Source organism: Arachis ipaensis, chromosome B4 (genome assembly GCF_059453495.1).
Source record: "Arachis ipaensis isolate K30076 ecotype BB chromosome B4, ASM5945349v1, whole genome shotgun sequence".
NCBI classification, from domain to species: Eukaryota; Viridiplantae; Streptophyta; class Magnoliopsida; order Fabales; family Fabaceae; genus Arachis; species Arachis ipaensis.
Window position 1 is genome coordinate 3,861,215 of NC_142439.1, and position 19,895 is coordinate 3,881,109.

General features: G+C 33.3%; 1 protein-coding gene across 2 annotated transcripts; it reads left to right on the top strand.

Annotated features, from left to right (window-relative positions):
• The first annotated feature begins 337 nt into the window (after positions 1 to 337).
• On the top strand, positions 338 to 7,722 carry LOC107638451 (alpha/beta-Hydrolases superfamily protein). Of its 2 annotated transcripts, XR_001619804.3 has the most exons (9): positions 369 to 737; positions 2,564 to 2,656; positions 3,867 to 4,078; positions 4,241 to 4,385; positions 4,475 to 4,547; positions 5,440 to 5,586; positions 5,684 to 5,809; positions 7,093 to 7,191; positions 7,404 to 7,722. XR_001619804.3 is itself a non-coding variant. In XM_016341729.3 (8 exons), the coding sequence occupies exons 1-8, from the start codon at positions 529 to 531 to the stop codon at positions 7,488 to 7,490; spliced, it is 1,092 nt and encodes a 363-aa protein (XP_016197215.1). In that variant the 5' UTR covers positions 338 to 528; the 3' UTR covers positions 7,491 to 7,722. The 2 variants fall into 2 exon arrangements, 1 of the variants encoding a protein (XP_016197215.1); XM_016341729.3 differs by lacking the exon at positions 7,093 to 7,191 and having other exon boundaries at positions 338 to 737.
• Positions 7,723 to 19,895: the final 12,173 nt, after the last annotated feature.

The window sequence follows — 19,895 nt, forward strand, 5'->3', positions numbered from 1 at the left end:
GAAGATCGAAAGAACCACAAGATCCAAACTCTTCCGATCGTATGATTCATGTTTATGAATTCAGGTACGCTTCCGCATTATGATATATATATTTTTGGTGATTCAATATGGATGATCTGGGATATTGAAATTAACTTATTCTAACAACAGTTATCTGACACGTCAGTATTGACCTGCTGTCAACTGGTCTCACTGGATTGAACAAATACAAAAATAGATGAGAATAGATTTATGTTTTTATAATTGTTAGGAGACATAATATGCATAGAATAAATGGTTAAAGATGGAAAATGACTTTTACTCCATTTAAAAACTATATAATTAATCCGGTTTAATTAAGTTTTTCCTTTTCATCCCTAGCCACCCATACCTGCATTGTTGGAACCACAATTAAGTTGAAGCTACACCACGCAGTACGTGGTGCGTGGTTGAGCACACATACACACGACCAGTGAGGGCACTAGAGAACCAAAACAGAAGCCATGAATAAGAACTTGAATCTCTTCTGTTACTAATACTACTAACACCATGGCATTGCTATCTTCCTTCACCACCGTCACTCTCCCACGCACCCAAACACCATTGTTTTACCGGAAATACCCTTCTCCCAAACTCAAAGTCCCTCATCTCTTTCAATCAAATAGGATCGTTGCATTTTCTGCCCCTAAATTGAATGACCAAATTGCTTCCAAGTCAACCAACCAAATTCCAGATCTCCAGCATGAGCCTCAAACCCGGTAACTAACTATTTCTATCCTTTCTATAGTGCGCATGAGAAAATTTTCACTATCTATTCTTCTTGTTATTATTTTACCATCATCCAGGGACCTTGAGAATAATTTCCGCATCGTTCAGTGATTAATTCAACAGTATAGGAATTCAACTCTTTTTTATTTCAGTATAGTTTGTGTACCATGAGATTCATGTTACTTTCTGAAAAATAAATTACTTAGTAATTGAGTAAATCACTAAAAATATAGCTGAAAGATTCAGAAATCAGGGCCAAAAACAATAGTATGACAAAAGAAATGACCAAAAAACACGGTTTTCTTTTTTTCATATATGCTACTTGTTAACAAAATATCAGCCTTCATATCATTCACCCGAAAAAAATACAAGTTGAAATACAAAATACACATTGAGTTAAACAAACAAATACATGGTAATGATATGGGAGCTGATTTTTCGTATGCACGTAGCATTTTTTGTTTTTTCACAAGTGACGTCTAATTTTCTGCGAGAACATTTAGATAATTATTAAAAAATTGCATGATAAAGAACCCGGGCAAAATTGGATCTTTAGACCTTTTTCAAGTTTTCTTTTTAAAAAACTCATGGTCAACAATGTAGAAATAAAATTGCTGAATAAAATTTGCTTGACTTAATCACGAAGAAATTTAAAGATTGATACATTCAAAAAATTGTGATTCACCTTCAAGAACCTTTTTGAAAGTAAATTTCTCGTATTTGGATATTTTTCTAAAACTAATACTATCTTTCCATGGTTTTTTGTCGTTTTCATCTTTTAGTGTTATTTTTATGCCTAAATCTTTCTAATGTATTTATGTTAGTAGGATATTTAACTAGTGGATAGTCTTGGTTATATTACGCGTAGTTAGATGATGATGATAGTGGATCAAACTTTCTAACTTGAGGACTGAGGTAGAATAGAGGAAGAAGGACCAGGAAAAGAACTGGTTGTCGGAATAGTAAAGGCAGTGGAGGAATAGAGAAGAATAGTGTGATTAAGAAAGTAGTCAAAGACAGCAACATAGTGGATTTTTCTGCAATTGTGGAACGGAAATTGCTATCAAGGAATGTTGGAGCAGCAATAGAGAAGAGGTGAATGAGACGAGCTTTGGGATGAACTGCTGTCTCTCAGACAATGAAGCAGTGGTGATCCAGGATATGCTAGTTGATAAGCTCGAGAAGAAGAATAGTGGAGGCAATAAAAAACGATCAGCTGTGGGAACAGAGCGACGTCGAAGGAACTACCTTGAGAGGACACAAGATATAGGCAGGTAAATTTTTTGTAAGGGATTCCAACGTGGAAGAAACAGAGGGGCTACTCTTCTTGAGTAATATTTGATGATGGACTTAGTGTTGCATGATTATAGGAGAAGCTGATGTGACTATAAATGCGTACATTGGTGTAGTATTTGAATCTTGGCAGGGATTCATGATTTATGGACATTAAAGGAGCTTAAAGACCAAACTTGTGCTTTGTTTGTGGAATAGTTATTGCAGCAGTTACGTACTTCTTAAGTAGTGGAGCCAGAAGGTATTGTTACTTATAGGGGTAGAGCAAGTGTAGTTGGTTTTTATCAATTATCGGGGTAACATTATGTCATTATGGTGAGGTCTGATGTAATTGAGGATGGGCTATTTGTTCTCTTTGTTGCTGTATTATGCTATAACTCTATCATTATAGAGTATTCCTTTTGTTTGTTGGATACATCTAATAATTATCAAAAAATTTTTTTCTCCTCTGAGTGGTGTGAAGTTAAATATTTTTGGTCTAAGGTTAAGTGCTAACATGTCTTTTCTTTTCCTTGGCTTGTAGCACGTGGAACTGGAGGGGTTACTCTATCCGGTATCAGTGTGCTGGGAACGATGGCCCTGCACTGGTTTTAGTGCACGGTTTTGGAGCAAACAGGTCTACATTGTTCAAATTTTGCTTCTCATTATCAAATATGCCCCTAGGTACCTTGAAGATTAATTGTACAAATTGCTACTATTGAATTGCTCTATGCAAAAATATTTCAATGTTTTACTTGGTTGTGCTTTCAGGTTTAGGACTCACATGTTTTGTGTCTAAACTCTAAAATGCCATTTAGATATCTACATATTTGTATAGAAGCAAAGATATTTCCTCACCATTTTTGTTATATTTTTCTTTCTTTTTCTTTTTTGGAAGTGTTTCTTTTTAGTTGTGTTTGGAAACAGTGGGGACAGAGAAAAAGATACATAAAAATTTGTCTTGGTATCTTGTTTGGTAGTAGTGTGGTCCATTGTCCCCATTTTTTGGAGTTACAAAAAATACTAGAATATGTTGTCTTAAGACACTCCAGTTCTGTTTCCATCTCCATCTCTCATTCCAAATGACATACACACATAGATAGTTTGTGTTTCTATCCCTATATTTCTCATCTCTCAAACCAAACATTTCATTGGATAACTAAATGCTCACTTTACTCCCTGAAATGATAAATTTTGGTTATGACATCTCGTCTCTCAAACCAAGCATTCCATTGGGTAACTAAGTGCTCACTTTACTTCCTGAAATGATATATGTTGCTTATAACACTAGTGGCTTTAAGAATTGAGTTTTTAGGACCCAAATAGGGACTAGTTTGATTATCAAGAATACAATATTAGAGACTAATTTGGTTTACATATGTCAGGGACTTAAAAGTGAATTTCCTAACTTCATGGGCTATTATGATCTTGGCTTACAATTTCAGGACCTAAATGTGAGTTTACTCCTTTTCAACACAATTTTCAACACAGAGAGTCTATCTTTTTTCTGCTTCTGCTAACTAGTGCTGTAAGGAAGCAACACCCTTGTAAAAGCAAAACCTAAAGCTTCCATTCTTGCTTTCTTAATTAATGTTCTTCGCAAACTTTGTCAATTTTATTTGGAAACAAGATCCTTGTAAAAGAAAGGGGTATCCAATTAGTGTGCAACAATAATTTTCCCTTCTCTTGGAAAAATGGATGCATGCTCTAACATTGCAAAATAGGAAAGTATATGCATATGATATCACATGTTATTTATCTAATTTTAATTTTTTGTGCATTTTATTATCTTCCTTTGTTTTGACTATGCCGCAAAGTAACTGAACTGAGCATGGATATCATTGCAGTAACCATTGGAGGAAGAATATACCAGTTCTTGCAAAATCCAACCGGGTATACGCTATAGATCTTATTGGATATGGATATTCAGACAAACCGAATCCTCGCCAAATTGGAGATGATTCATTTTACACTTTTGACACATGGGCTGCCCAGTTAAATGATTTTTGTCTTGATGTCGTTAAAGATCAAGCATTCTTTGTATGCAATTCTATTGGAGGTGAATTTTTCAGAAGCGCCTTAATAATTATTCATAGCTGGGATTATTTTCATTTAGTTATTTCTAATTACTGTTATAAGCTGAGCTGTTGATTATTTCGATATGCTAGATTTACACTATTACTAACTATTTTTTGTTTATTTGTATTTTTTTTTTCTGCAGGAGTTGTTGGTCTTCAGGCAGCTGTAGTTGCACCACAGATGTGCAGGGGCATTATTATTCTCAATATATCACTGCGTATGCTTCATATAAAAAAGCAGCCATGGTATGCAAAACCTTTCATCAGATCATTCCAGAGATTGCTCAGGTACAACTGAAACAGAAGTATCTTTATGTTGATGTTGCAGATTTCAAGCCTTGACCAGATTATTACTATCATAATGTTATATTTTATAGGGATACAGCTGTAGGAAAATTCTTCTTTAAAGCTGTTGCGACAAAAGAATCTGTAAGGAACATTCTTTGTCAGGTACTCCTCTAGCTTAGTACTCAACTTTGTATATTCAAAAACTTGTGCTTCAAGGAATGTTGGGTTGACAAACTGTGACAAACCCCAACAGCCAAGAAGTTCAGGGGCAGCATAGAGAAATTACTCCTTTTAAATACATATAGGAGGAGAGGAATAAAAAATAACTAATGAGTAAGGAAGGAAACGTGAATTTAGGGAGTTAGTTACAAGAGAGAGAGATATAAATAGGAAGTGAGAAGCATTTATTTCAGGTAGGAAGAGACTAAAGTGAGAATTGTGGAAAGAATTGGCCTCTCGAATGCCAAACGTCATTTCTGCTACAGTCATACACACATAGTCAATATACTCATTCCCTGGTTTGGGACTATCACACACTTCTTCTATTCTTGTTATTCTTAATTTTTCATACTACTGCTTCTCTATACTATCTCTATCCTAATCCTATTCCACCTTCTGTGATATCTGAGAACCTTACACAAACTGAATAAAATGCCTGAGAATGAGACTTTAATGGACTTTCAGATAAACAAGCCTTATGGTTTAGGATTAGATGTATGGCCCCTTATTTGGTGTAAAGCTTGTGATTTTTTGTTTGAAGATTTCCCCTTGCAGACAAGATAAGAGATTGGAAATCTCTTCATTGATATTCTTTTTCTTCCGATTTTTTTTTGGTCTCTTGTTAGGAGGATCTTTATTGTCCCTTTTTCTTCTATGTTTCTTCTCTCCCTCTTAATGTATACTATTTTATCAAAAATCAAGAAAAGATTATTAGAATAAATCTGTATGAATATGTTGTAAGCAATTAAATCCAAGGCATAGCCGCTTTGTTCATTGACACATGATGATGCTTTCCCCCAAAACTAATGATTGTTTTATGAATTGCTCTCTGCAGTGCTATCATGACACCTCCATGGTGACTGACGAGCTAGTGGAGATCATACTCAATCCAGGATTGGAACCTGGAGCCGCGGAGGTCTTTCTCGAGTTCATTTGTTACTCAGGTGGCCCTCTTCCTGAAGAGCTACTACCCCAAGTAACGGTAAGCTTCCTTATTCCCATACATGAGGAAGTCGGAACAAAGCCAAATGAATGTAAGGTTGACAAGATAAACTGAGTCTAGAAAACTTTCTTCTCAGTGCCCGGTATTGATAGCATGGGGTGACAAGGATCCTTGGGAACCAATTGAGCTTGGTAGAAACTACGGAAAATTTGATTCTGTAGAAGACTTTGTTGTCCTCCCAAATGTTGGACATTGCCCCCAGGTTCTCTCTCTCTCTCTCTCTCTCTCTTGTGTGTCATGCCCTTGCTTTCTCTATAGACATAGTCACACAGGAGTATCGAGAAGCTTATAACTGATCAGGAGTATTGTCTTTCCTCATCATGTTTTCTAAATCCAGTGTCAGCTTTAAGTTGACTTGGGAAATATAAATCGGAAATTCTTCTAAGCTAATACCATGGTGCTGTGCTAGTGATTGAATAATAGGAGACTTTGCATGACGAAGAAAAAAATGTGGACATATTCATGCTCCTTCTTAGATTTACTGTTATTAACTTGTGATGCTAACTGAAAGAGCCAAAGGTTTCTCTGCTACCATCTATGGTCTGCCTTCTAGATGTGTAGTTATTTGCTACATTTGTAAAGAAAATATCTACAAGTGCGGTTGCTGTTTTTCTAATTGATGCAATTACAAAATGTGATTGGCATGAGTTCTCAAATCCAATGATCTTATCACTCTTTTTGAAAATTCTTGTCTTTTTTTCTTATGCCTCTGGAATAACCAAACGGTGAAATAAATAACCTTTTAGTTTGGAAGAAGGTTAAAATCAAATGTTGAATCCTGAAGATGTTTGAGGGTATGAGATGCCCTTCTTTTAGATATATTCAGATATCCATTACTTTTGTTTCTTTGCCATAACTAATTAATCTTTACAAGTACTTGGACAATTCATATTATGCTTTGCTAATAAATTTCATATCATGGAACTTTATATCTTTTTTTATCTTCAATGTTTTTTTTTTTTTCAATTTTTAGAAATTATTAACCTATCTTCTGTATTTTTTGATAATCATTTAACATTAATATTTTTTCTTGATTATATTTTATAGTATAAACATTTATTGTGCATTTGAAATTTTGGATGGGATTTAAATATTGAAAGCCTCCACCAGAAAGCTGAAAGTGACCAATTGAAGATCTTTCAGTTCACATGGAGGCTGAAAGGGAGAGGGTTTATCCCTTAGAATCTTTCGAAGGAAGAGACAAATATGCGTATTCTTGTTCTTTTCTCATCTAGTTTCGAACAGTCCTTTGTTTCATCCATTATTTTGTCTCTGGTCTACATATCTGTCTACAAGATATGTAGCATACATCAGTAAACTGGACTATCCATCATTTTCCCTATCATCAATCCTTAATTTAGTAGTCACCAATAACTCGTCGTCAATGACCCTTTAGCTTTACCAGTGAACAATTGAGCACTTGTTGGTGCTAGCAAGAATTTAAGTCTATTGGAAGATATCTGATAATGTTGTTATAACTTCTAGGTATGTTGATTCAGTGTAAAAATGGGGTAGAAATTTCATGGATGAATTCAATGTATAACACAGGCTCCTTTACAAATCACTTGTCCTGGAATTTCAAAGGTCTGATTTATGATCTTGACTTCCATAGCATTGGCTTAATATATTTGCTTGGGATCAACCATATTACCCTAATTCCTTAATTATAAATTTGAAATTCTTAGACAAGTGCAATGATAAGATTAAGGTTATGATTATGAAAGATTCTCACTTTATGATGAAGTAATCTGAATAGTCTTGTCTCTTTATTAAATTTTTTTCTTCACTTAATGAAGGATGAAGCCCCTCATCTTGTGAATCCACTTGTTGAGTCATTTGTGGCGTGCCATGCTAAATCTTACGTCCAGCAGCCCAGCAGTTAGTTAAACCAGGTTGTTGATGCTGTTTGTTTTCATGGGAATTGTGTTCATTTTCATCCATCTGATTCCATTAGGATCATATTTGATTTATTGTTAAATATAAGTATGACGTCCTTGTATATATGGTATTCAGTATTTGACTATTACAAGTTGTTCATAAATGTGAGAAAAATTATACCACGTAAAAAAATATCCATTCATCTTTGTATTGTAATCATAAACTTATTAAGATTCACTATCTGCTGCTGAACGCGTAGTTATTAAGATTTACCAGCAGTGACTACTAAGATTCATTAAGAAGTGATGACATAAGAAAATAAAATTTTGGGGGGGGGGGGGGGTGGATTCAGTGTGAGGTTTGGCCTATTCAAACCCATATTTCATGAGTCGACCAAGTAAAACATAAACACTCAACTCACCAAAACAAAAAACCAAAAAAAAAAAAAGAAAAACAAGAAGTCGTCATATCTATGGTTATACTTATGTTGTGACTGGTATTATTGGGAATTTCCAAGTTCTCCGGACACTGTAAAATAAACATTGAAAGCATTTTTCACTAAGTTAATGTTCAATTTGATCTTTGTAAGTTTTAATAAATTGAAACAGTTCGTATATTTCCAATGTGAGTAGGTAAATTGGGTAATTCACATAAATAAACCAACATTCATCCAATATCACGCATATTGTCCAAAATTCATCCAATATCACGCATTTGCCCAAAATGAAAAATATAGTTTGATTTATACATATTTGCATATTGTTCTAGTAAATCTAATATGCATGCATGCATAAATCGAAGTAGTCTGATTAGATTTGCTAAGACAGCATGTATGCATAAATCAAACCAGTATTTCGATTTACAATATGTAATTTAAAAAAAAATAATTAACATACTATATCAACAAAATAATAATAATTTATAAAAGGAAATTAAGTATAAAAATTATTTTTTAAAAATATTGATATAGAGAGGCTTACTTTACGTCCCATTTCTTGGTAGTTCACGGTCCCTATCTGCTCCTTCTTAGTTTGTCCTCCTTTTGTACCTATCTCATGATACCCTTTTGATCTTAGCTGTTCCTTCCTATATTTTTACTTATATTCATAAGTGATCCTAATATGATCCAAAAGATCATCTTTAAAGTATAAAGAACATTTTTTCATTTTCAAAAAAATAATAAGTAATAGCATTCATGTTTTTTTATCGGTTTTAAGTTTTCTTAAACAAATAGTATCATATATTAAAACGAGTTTTTAATAGTTTAAGTCTAGGATTCAAATTCATTCATCCTAAAAGAAAAAATTTTGACATAAAAATTGATTTAAAAAAAAAAAAGCGAAAAATTTGTCTCTTACTCATTTAAATTTAATAAAAAATAATAGTACGATATATTAATTTTTTTTAAATAAAACAAAATACACTTAAAAAGGATTATACAAATAATGCAAATTATCATTTAAATTATTAAATTATTTTTTATTAATAATAATTTAAACTTAATTGTGATAATAAAAATACATATAAAATATATAAATTTTTTAAAAAAATATTTATTAAAATGTATATCTTATGTATTCATTTCGTACTCTTATTAAAAAAAATTAGAATTAAATTTATATTATTATTAATAAAAAAATTAAATAACACAAATCAATTGCATACCTTCAGCAAAGTGTTTTCGCGCTTCTAGATTCTTGTCACCAGTACCACCAAGAACCACGGTTTCACCTTGCTTTGCCATCTCACAAAAGCTCTTCACGCTTCTTTTGCCGAGTTGTCATGTTGTTTATACTCTCAGATTTTTTTTCATGCTATAGAATTTTTTTCTAGAGATGTTTATAGTAGTAATTAAAGACGCAATTTGAATGAGAAATAAGTCAAGAGCAGCATGATTTATATATAGTTAGAGATAAATAAGGTTACATTGCACGTGAACCAGTAAAGATACATGAGGCGTTTGCATGCATTGACTCGTGTACGGTTCCATGCATTAACACGTAAATGAAGACGTACACAATGATAATACTGTTAGGTTGGATGATAATGTCACGTATATTATTAAAAGAGACTAACTCGGTATTTTTTTAATTTGGTAACCACTAAAAATATGGGTATAATTTTGTTTAAATAGGTGAGTTTTAGCCTATACTTACTAAATAAGGTGAATGATAAGCCTGATACTTCTGATACAAGTTAGTGTTTTGGTGTCCGATTTTTTTGTATGAAATTTATGAAGACCTCATCAATTGCTCAAAATTATTTAATAATCTTAGAAAAACAAATATTTTCATAAAAGTCACATATTAAACAGATGGACCTACTAGGATATAATAATACTAATAATTAAAGACGCAATTTGAATGAGAAATAAGCTAAGAGCAGCATGATTTATATATAGTTAGAGACAATAAGGTTACATTGTACGTGAACCAGTAAAGATACAGGACGCGTGTACAGTTGCATGCATTGACTCGTGTACGGTTCCATGCATTGACACGTAAATGAAGATGTGCACAATGATAATACTCTTAGGTTGGATGATAATAGTACGTATATTATTTAAAAGAGACTAACTCGGTATTTTTTTAATGGGAAAGTATGAGGAGTCAATGAAATATTTATACAATGTGTACAATGGAGGTTTAGGGAGTATTAGAGATATAATCATTATTGTTACCTTTTCTCATCATTTGAAGCTTTTGGGATGAGTGGTATTATGACATGGTATTAAAGCGCTAGATCCGAAAGGTCAAAAGTTCGATCTTTGGTGAACTATCACTAGATAGTATAGGGATGTTCATTGTACAAATAGTCCATTATACTGATACTACTTCTGATACAAGTTAGTGTTTTGGTGTCCGATTTTTTTGTATGAAATTTATGAAGACCTCATCAATTGCTCAAAATTATTTAATAATCTTAGAAAAACAAATATTTTCATAAAAGTCCCATGTGTTAAACAGATGGGCCTACAAAAATATAATAATACTAATAATTAAAGATGCAATTTGAATGAGAAATAAGTCAAGAGCAGCATGATTTATATATAGTTAGAGACAAATAAGGTTACATTGCACGTGAACCAGTAAAGTTATAGAACGCGTGTAGAGTTGCATGCATTGACTCGTGTACGATTCCATACATTGACACGTAAATGAAGACGTGCACAATGATAATACTATTAGGTTGGATGATAATGGCACGTATATTATTAAAAGAAACTAACTCGGTATTTTTTTAATTTGGTAACCACTAAAAATATGCGTATAATTTTGTTTAAATAGGTGAGTTTTAGTCTGTACTTACTAAATAAGGTGAATGATATGCCTAATACTACTTCCGATACAAGTTAGTGTTTTGGTGTCCGATTTTTTTGTATGAAATTTATGAAGACCTCATCAATTGCTCAAAATTATTTAATAATCTTAGAAAAATAAATATTTTCATAAAAGTCCCATGTTAAACAGATGGGCCTACAAAGATATAATAATATTAATAATTAAAGACGCAATTTGAATGAGAAATAAGTTAAGAGCAGCATGATTTATATATAGTAAGAGATAAATAAGGTTACATGCACGTGAACCAGTAAAAATACAGGACGCATGTACAGTTGCATGCATTGACTCGTGTACGGTTCCATGCATTGACACGTAAATGAAGACGTAAATGCAAACGTGCACAATGATAATATTGTTAGGTTGGATGATAATGGCACGTATATTATTAAAAGAGACTAACTCGATATTTTTTTAATTTGGTAACCACTAAAAATATGGGTATAATTTTGTTTAAATAGGTGAGTTTTAGCTTGTACTTACTAAATAAGGTGAATGATACGTCTGATACTTCTGATACAAGTTAGTGTTTTGGTGTCTGATTTTTCTGTATGAAATTTATGAAGACCTCATCAATTACTCAAAATTATTTAATAATCTTTGAAAAATAAATATTTTCATAAAAGTCTAATGTTAAACAGATGGGCCTATAAGGATATAATAATACTAATAATTAAAGACGCAATTTGAATGAGAAATAAGCCAAGAGCAGCATGATTTATATATATTTAGAGACAAATAAGGTTACATTGCACGTGAACTAGTAAAGATATAGGACGCGTACAGTTGCATACATTGACTCGTGTATGGTTCATGCATTGACACCTAAACGAAGACGTGCACAATGATAATACAGTTAGGTTGGATGATAATGGCACGTATATTATTAAAAGAGACTAACTCGGTATTTTTTTAATTTGGTAACCACTAAAAATATAGGTATAATTTTGTTTAAATAAGTGAGTTTTAGTCTGTACTTACTAAATAAGGTGAATGATACGCCTGATACTACTTCTGATACAAGTTAGTGTTTTGGTGTCCGATTTTTTTGTATGAAATTTATGAAGACCTCATCAATTGTTCAAAATTATTTAATAATCTTAGAAAAACAAATATTTTCATAAAAGTCCCATGTTAAACAGATGGGCCTACAAAGATATAATAATGCTAATAATTAAAGACGCAATTTGAATGAGAAATAAGTCAAGAGCAGCATGATTTATATATAGTTAGAGACAAATAAAGTTACATTGCACGTGAACCAGTAAAGATATAAAACCTTAGATATTCTTAGAAAATCGTAGATAATCCTAAAAAACACTACATAACCCTGGAAAATTCTAAATAACCCTAACAACCCTAGAAAACCTAGAAAACACTTGAAAACCCTAGAAAATCCTGAAAAGCCCTAAAAAACCATAGAAAAACCCTAGAAAACCCTAGAAAACCCTAAATAACCCTAGAAAACCCTAGATAACCCTAGAAAACCCTAGAAAACCTAGAAAACCGTAGAAAATCCTAGAAAATTCTAGACAACCCTAGAAAAACCTAGATAACCCTCGAAAATCCTAGATAACCCTAGAAAATCCTAGATAACCCTAGAAAGTCCTAGAAATTTCAAAAAACTCTAGAAAAACCTAAAGAACCCAAGATACTGCTAGAAAACCCTAGAAAACCTAGAAAACCCTAGATAACCCTAGAAACCCCTAGAAAACCCTAGAAAACCTAGAAAACCCAAGATAATCCTAGAAAACCCTAGATAACCCTAGAAAATCATAAATAACCCTAGAAAGCCCTAGAAAACCTAAAAAACCCTAGAAAACCCTAAATAACCCTAAAAAATCCTAGAAAACCCTAGATAACCCCAGATAACCCTAGAAAATCCTAGATAACCCTAGATAACCCTAGAAAAACATAGATAACCCTATATAACCCTAGAAAGCCCTAGATAACCCTAGAAAGCCCTAGAAAACCCTAAAAAATCCTAAAAAAACCGTAGATAACCCTAAAAAATCCTAGAAAATCCAAATAACCATAGTCCTAATAACCCTAGAAAATCCTTGAAAACCTTAGATAACCCTAGAAAACTCTAGAAAACCTAGAAAATCTTTAAAAACCCTAGAAAATCCTAGAAAACCCTAGAAATCCCTAGAAATCCCTAGAAAACCCTAGAAAACCCTAGATAACCCTAGAAAACCCTAGATAACCCTATATAAACCTAGATAACCCTAGAAATTCTTAGAAAACCCTAAAAAATACTAAAAAAACCCTAGATAACCCTAGAAAACCGTTGAAAACCTTAAAAAACACTTTAAAACCTTAGATAACACTAAAAAATCCTAGAAAAACCTAGATAACCCTAGAAAATCCTAGATAACCCTTGAAAACCCTAGAAAACCCAAATAACCCTAGAAAATCCTAGAAAACCCCAGATAACACAAGAAAACTCTAGAAAGCCTAAAAAACCCTTGAAAACCCTAGAAAACCCTAGATAACCCTAGAAATCCTAAAAAACTTAGAAAACACTTGAAAACACTAGAAAACCCTAGATAACCCTAGAAAATCCTAGATAACCCTAGAAAATCCTAAATAAACCTAGAAAGCCCTAGAAATTCCTAAAAACCCAGGAAAACCCTAGAAAATCCTAAAGAACCCAAGATAACCCTAGATAATCCTAGATAACCCCAAAAAATCCTATAAAACCCTAGATAACCCTGGAAAACCCTAGAAAACACTAATAATCCTATAATAACCCTAGATAACCCTGGAAAACTCTAGAATACCTTAGATAACCCTAAAAAGTCCTGGATAACCCTAGAAAACCCTAGATAATCCTAGAAAATCCTAGATAACCCTAGAAAACCCTAGAAATTTCTATATACCCTAGAAAACCCTAGAAAATCCTAAAGAACCCAAGATAACCCTAAAAACCCCTAGAAAACCTAAAAAACTCTAGAAAATCCTAGATAACCCTAGAAAATCTTAAATAACCCTAGAAAATCCTAGATAACCCTAGATAACCCTAGATAACTCTAGAAAACCCTAGATAACCCTAGAAAACCCTAGTTAACCCTAGAAAAACCTAGAAAACCCTTAAAAATCCTATAAAATCTTAGATAACCCTAGAAAATCCTAGATAATTCTAAAAAACCTTACAAAACCCTAGAAAATCCTAGATAACGCTAGAAAACCCTAGAAAACCCTAGAAAGCCCTAGAAAACCATAGAGAACCCAAGATAACCCTAGGAAATCCTAGAAAACCTAGAAAACCCTTGAAAACCTTAGAAAACTCTAGATAACCCTTGAAAATCCTAGATAACCTTAGAAAGCGCTAGAAATTCCTAAAAACCCTAGAAAACCCTAGAAAACCCTATAGGACCCTAGATAACCCTAGAAAACATAGAAAACCCTAGAAAATCCTAGAAAACTCTAGATAACCCTAGAAAATCCTAGATAACCTTAGAAAACTCTAGATAACCCTAGAAAATTGTAGATAACCCTAGAAACCCCTAGAAATTCCTAAAAACCCTAGAAAACCCTAAAGAATCTTAGATAACCCTAGAAAACCCTAGATAACCCTAGAAACCCCTAGATAACCATAGAAAATCCTAGATAACCCTAAAAAACCCTAGAAAAACCTAGATAACCCTAGAAAATTCTAGATAATCCTAAAAAACCCTAGAAAACCCTAAAAATCCTATAAAAACTTAGATAACCCTAGAAAATCCTAGATAACCCTACAACTCCCTAGATAACCCTAGATTACCTAGATAACCCTAAAAAATCCTAAATAATCCTAGAAAGCCCTAAAAAACCTAAAAAATTTTAGAAAACCCTAAATAACACTAGAAAACCCTAAAAAACACTAGATAACCCTACATAACCCTAGAAAATCCTAGACAACCCTAGAAAAACCTAGATAACCCTATATAACCCTAGAAAATCCTAGATAACCCTACAAAACCCTAGAAAACCCTTGAAAACCCTAAAAAACCCTTTAAAACCTTAGATAACCCTAAAAAACCCTAGAAAATCCTAGAAAACCCTAGATAACCCTAAATAACCCTAGAAACCCCTAGAAAATCCTAGATAACCCTAGAGAGCCCTAGAAAATCCTAGAAAACCCTAGAAAACCTAAAAAAACCTTGAAAACCCTAGAAAACCCTAGATAACCCTAGAAAATACTAGATAACCCTAGAAAATCATAAATAACCCTAGAAAGCCCTAGAAAACCTAAAAAACCCGAGAAAATCCTAGATAAACCTAGAAAAATGTCGAAACCCTAGATAACCCTAGAAAACCCTAGAAAACCCTAGAAAATCCTAGATAACCCTAGAAAATCCTAGATAACCATAGAAAATCCTAGATAACCCTAGAAAATCCTAATTAACCCTAGAAAACCCTAGGATTTTCTAAAAACTCTAGAAAACCCTAGAAAACCCTAAAGAACCCTAGATAATCCTAAAAAACCCTAGAAAACCTAGAAAACCCTAGATAACCCTAGATAACCCTAGAAAACCATAGATAACCCTAGTAAATCCTAAAAAACCCTAGATAACCCTAGAAAACCCTTGAAAACCCTAAAAATCCTATAAAACCTTAGATAACCCTAGAAAACCCTAGATAACCCTAGAAAACCCTAGATAACCCTCGAAAACTCTTGAAAACTCTAAAAAACCCTTTAAAACCTTAGATAACCCTAAAAAACCCTAGGTAACCCTAGAAAAACCTAGATAACCCTAGAAAATCCTAGATAACCCTAAAAAACCATAATAACACTAGGAAATCCTAGAAAACCCCAGATAATCCTAGAAAACTCTAAAAAATTCTAGAAAAACTAGAAAACCCTTGAAAACCCTAAGAAACCCTAGAAAACCTTAGAAAGCCCTAGATAACCCTAGAAATCCCTAAAAAGCCTAGAAAATACTTGAAAACACTAGAAAACCCTAGATAACCCTAGAAAATCTTAGATAACCCTAGAAAATCCTAGATTACCCTAGAAAATCCTAAATAACCCTAGAAAGCCGAAGAAATTCCTAAAAATTTTAGAGAACCCTAGAAAACCCTAGAAAACCCTAGAAAATCCTAGAAAACCCAAGAAAACCCTAGAAAATCCTAGAAAATTCTAAAGAACCCAAGATAACCCTAGAAAACCCTAAAAAACCTAGATAACCCTAGATAACCTTAGATAACCATAGATAACCCTAGAAAATCCTAGAAAACCCTAGATAACCCTAGAAAACACTAAAAATCCTATAAAACCTTACATAACCCTAGAAAACCCTATATAACTCTAGAAAACCTTAGATAACCCTAGAAAGTCCTAGATAACCCTAGAAAACCCTAGATACCTCTAGAAATCCCTAGTTAACCCTAGTAAACCCTAAAAAACTATAGATAACCCTAGAAAATCCTAGATAACCCTAGATAATCCTAGAAAACCCTAGATAACCCTAGAAAACTCTACATAACTGTAGAAAATCCTAAATAACACTAGAAAACCCTATAAATTCCTAAAAACCCTAGAAAACCCTAGAAAACCCTAGATAATCCTAGAAAACCTAGAAAACCCTTTAAAACCCTAGAAAACCTAGAAAACCCTAGAAAGCCATAGAAAAACAAAGAAAACCCTAGATAACCCTAGAAAATCCTAGATAACCCTAGAAAACCCTAGAAAACCCTAGAAAATCCTAGATAACCATAGAAAGCCCTAGAAATTCCTAAAAACCCTAGAAAACCCTAAAGAACACTAGATACTGCTAGAAACACTAGAAAACCTAGAAAATCCTAGATAACATTAGAAAACCCTAGAAAACCCTAGATAAACCTAGAAACCCCTAGAAAACCCAATATAACACTAGAAAGCCCTAAAAAATCCTAGAAAACCCTAGATAACCCTAGAAAACCCTAGAAAACCTAGAAAACCCTTGAAAACCCTAAAAAACCTTAGATAACCCTAAAAAACCCTAGAAAACCCTAAATAACACTAAAAAATCATAAATAACCCTAGAAAGCCCTAGAAAACCTAAAAAACCCTAGAAAATCCTAGATAACCCTAGAAAACCCTAGATAACCCTAGATAACTCTAGATAAACCTAGATAACCCTAGAAAACCCTAGATAACCCTAGAAAACCCTAGTTAACCATAGAAAATCCTAGAAAACCCTAGTTAACCCTAGATAACCCTTGAAAACACTAGATAATCCTAGAAAACCCTAGAAAATCCTAGATAACGCTAGAAAATCCTAAAAACCCTAGAAAACCCTTGAAAATCGTAGAAATCCCTAGATAACCCTAGAAAATCCTAGATAACCCTAGAAAACCCTAGATAACCCTAGATAACCCTATAAAACCCTAGAAAATCCTAGAAATTCTTAAAAAACCTAGAAAACCCTAGATAACCCTAGAAAACCTAGAAAACCCTAGATAACCCTAGATAACCCAAGAAAACTCTAGAGAACCCTAGAAAATCCTAGAAAACACTAGATAACCCTAGAAAAACCTAAAAATCCTATAAAATCTTAGATAAACCTAGAAAACTCTAGATAACCCTAGAAAACCCTAGATAACCCTAGATAACTCTAGAAAATCCTAGAAAATTGTAGAAAACTCTAGATAACCCTAGAAAACCCTAGAAAACCTAAAAAATCCTTGAAAACCCTAGAAAACCCTAGATAACCCTAGAAAATCTAAGATAACCCTAGATAACTCTAGAAAGCCCTAGAAAATCCTAGAAAACCCTTGAAAACCCAAGAAAACCCTAGATAACCCAAGAAAACCCTAGATAACCCTAGAAAATCCTAGACAACCCTAGAAAATCCTAAATAACCCTAGAAAGCCCTAGAAAACCTAAAAATTATAGAAAACCCTAGATAACCCTAGATAACCCTAGAAAACCGTAGATAACCCTAGATAACCCTAGATAACCCTAGAAAACCCTAGATAACCCTATATAACCCTAGAAAACCCAAGATAACACTCGAAAGCCCTACAAAACCCTAAAAAATCCTAAAAAACCCTAGATAACCCTAGAAAATCCTAGATAACCCTAGAAAAACCTAGACAACCCTAGAAAACCCTTGAAAACCCTAAAAAACCCTTTAAAACCTTAGATAACCCTAAAAACCCTAGATAACCCTAGAAAACCCTAGATAACCCTATAAAATCCTAAATAACCCTAGAAATCCCTAGAAAATCTAAAAAACCCTAGAAAATCCTAGATAACCCTAAAAAACCCTAGATAACTCTAGATAACCCTAGAAAACCTTAGAAAACCCTAGATAACCCTAGAAAATCCTAGAAAATCCTAGATAACCCTAGATACCCCTAGAAAACCCTAGATAACCCTAGAAAATCTTAGATAACCCTAGAAAATCCTAGATAACCCAATATAACCCTAGAAAACACTAGATAACCTTAGAAAGCCCTAGAAAATCCTAAAAAATCCTAAAAAATCCTAGATTACCCTAGAAAATTCTAGAAAACCCTAGCAAACCCTAGATAACTCTAGAAAACACTTGAAAACCCTAAAAATCCTTTCAAACCTTAGATAACCCTAAAAGATCTTAGATAACCCTAGAAAAACCTAGATAACCCTAGAAAATCTTAGACAATCCTAGAAAACTCTAGAAAACCCTAATAACCCTAGAAAACCCTAAAAAACCCTAGACAACCCTAGAAAACCCTAGAAAGCCCTAGAAAACCTTAGAAAACCCAAGAAAACCCTAGACAATCCTAGAAAACCCTAGATAACCCTAGAAAACCCTAAAAACCTAGAAAACTCTTAAAAACCCTAGAAAAGCCTAGATAATCTTAGAAAATCCTAGATAACCCTAGAAAACCCTAGATAACCCAAGAAAATCCTAAATAACCCTAGAAAGTCCTAGAAATTCTTAAATACCCTAGAAAATCCTAGAAAACCCTAAAGAACCCTAGATAATCCTAGAAAATACTAGAAAATCCTAGAAAAGCCTAGAAAACCCTAGAAAACCCTAGAAAAGCCTAGAAAGCCCTAAAAAACCCTAGAAAACCCTAGATAACCCTAAAAAACCTAGAAAACCCTTGAAAACCTTAAAAAACACTAGATAACCCTAGAAAATCCTAGAAAACCCTAGATAACCCAAGAAAATCCTAAATAACCCTAGAGAGCCCTAGAAATTCCTAAAAATCCTAGAAAACCCTAAAGAACCCTAGAAAATCCTAGAAAACCTAGAAAACCCTAGATAACCTTAGATAACCCTAGAAAACCCTAGATTACCATAGATAACCCTAGATAAACCTAAATAACCCTCGAGTTTTCTAGGGTTATCTAGGATTTTCTAGAGTTATCTAGGCTTTTCTAGGATTTTTAAGGGTTTTCTATGTTTTTAGAGTTTTCTAGGGTTATCTAGGGTTTTCTAGGATTGTCTAGGATTTTCTTGGGTTTTCTAGGATTTTCTAGGACTTTCTAGGGTTTTCTAGAGTTTTCTAGGGTTTTTAAGAGTTTTCTAGGTTTTCTAGGATTTTCTAGGGTTGTCTAGGGTTTTCTAGTGTTTTCTAGGGTTATTAGGGTTTTCTAGGATTTTCTAGGGTTATCTAGGTTTTCTAGGGTTATCTAAGATCTTTTAGGGTTATCTAAGGTTTGAAAGGGTTTTTAGGGTTCTCAAGTGTTTTCTAGCGTTATCTAGGTTTTTCTAGGATTTTTTAGGGTAATCTAAGGTTTTTTAGGATTTTTTAGGGTTTTCTAGGCTTTCTAAGGTTATCTAGGGTTTTCTAGGGTTATATAGGATTATCTCGGGTTTTCTAGGGTTATCTAGGATTTTCTAGGATTATCTAGGGTTTTCTAGAGGTATCTAGGGTTATTTAGGGTTCTATAATATTTTCTAGGGTTATCTAGGGTTTTCTAGGGTTATCTAGAATTTTCTAGGGTTATCTATGGTTTTCTAGGGTTTTTTAGGTTTTCTAAGGATTTCTAGGGTTATTTAGGATTTTATAGGGTTATCTAGGGTTTTCTAGGTTTATCTAGGGTTTTTTAGGATTTTCAAGGGTTTTCTAGGGTTATCTAGGGTTTTCTAGGGTTATTTAGGTTTA

What these genes read in the sequence shown, in the direction of transcription:
- LOC107638451 (XM_016341729.3), top strand. Translation starts at nt 529, where the DNA reads ATGGCATTGCTATCTTCCTTCACCACCGTCACTCTCCCACGCACCCAA. An exon ending in CACGGTTTTGGAGCAAACAG is followed by an intron (nt 2,657 to 3,866) that starts GTCTACATTGTT and finishes ATATCATTGCAG; the next exon opens with TAACCATTGGAGGAAGAATA. An exon ending in TAAGGAACATTCTTTGTCAG is followed by an intron (nt 4,548 to 5,439) that starts GTACTCCTCTAG and finishes TGCTCTCTGCAG; the next exon opens with TGCTATCATGACACCTCCAT.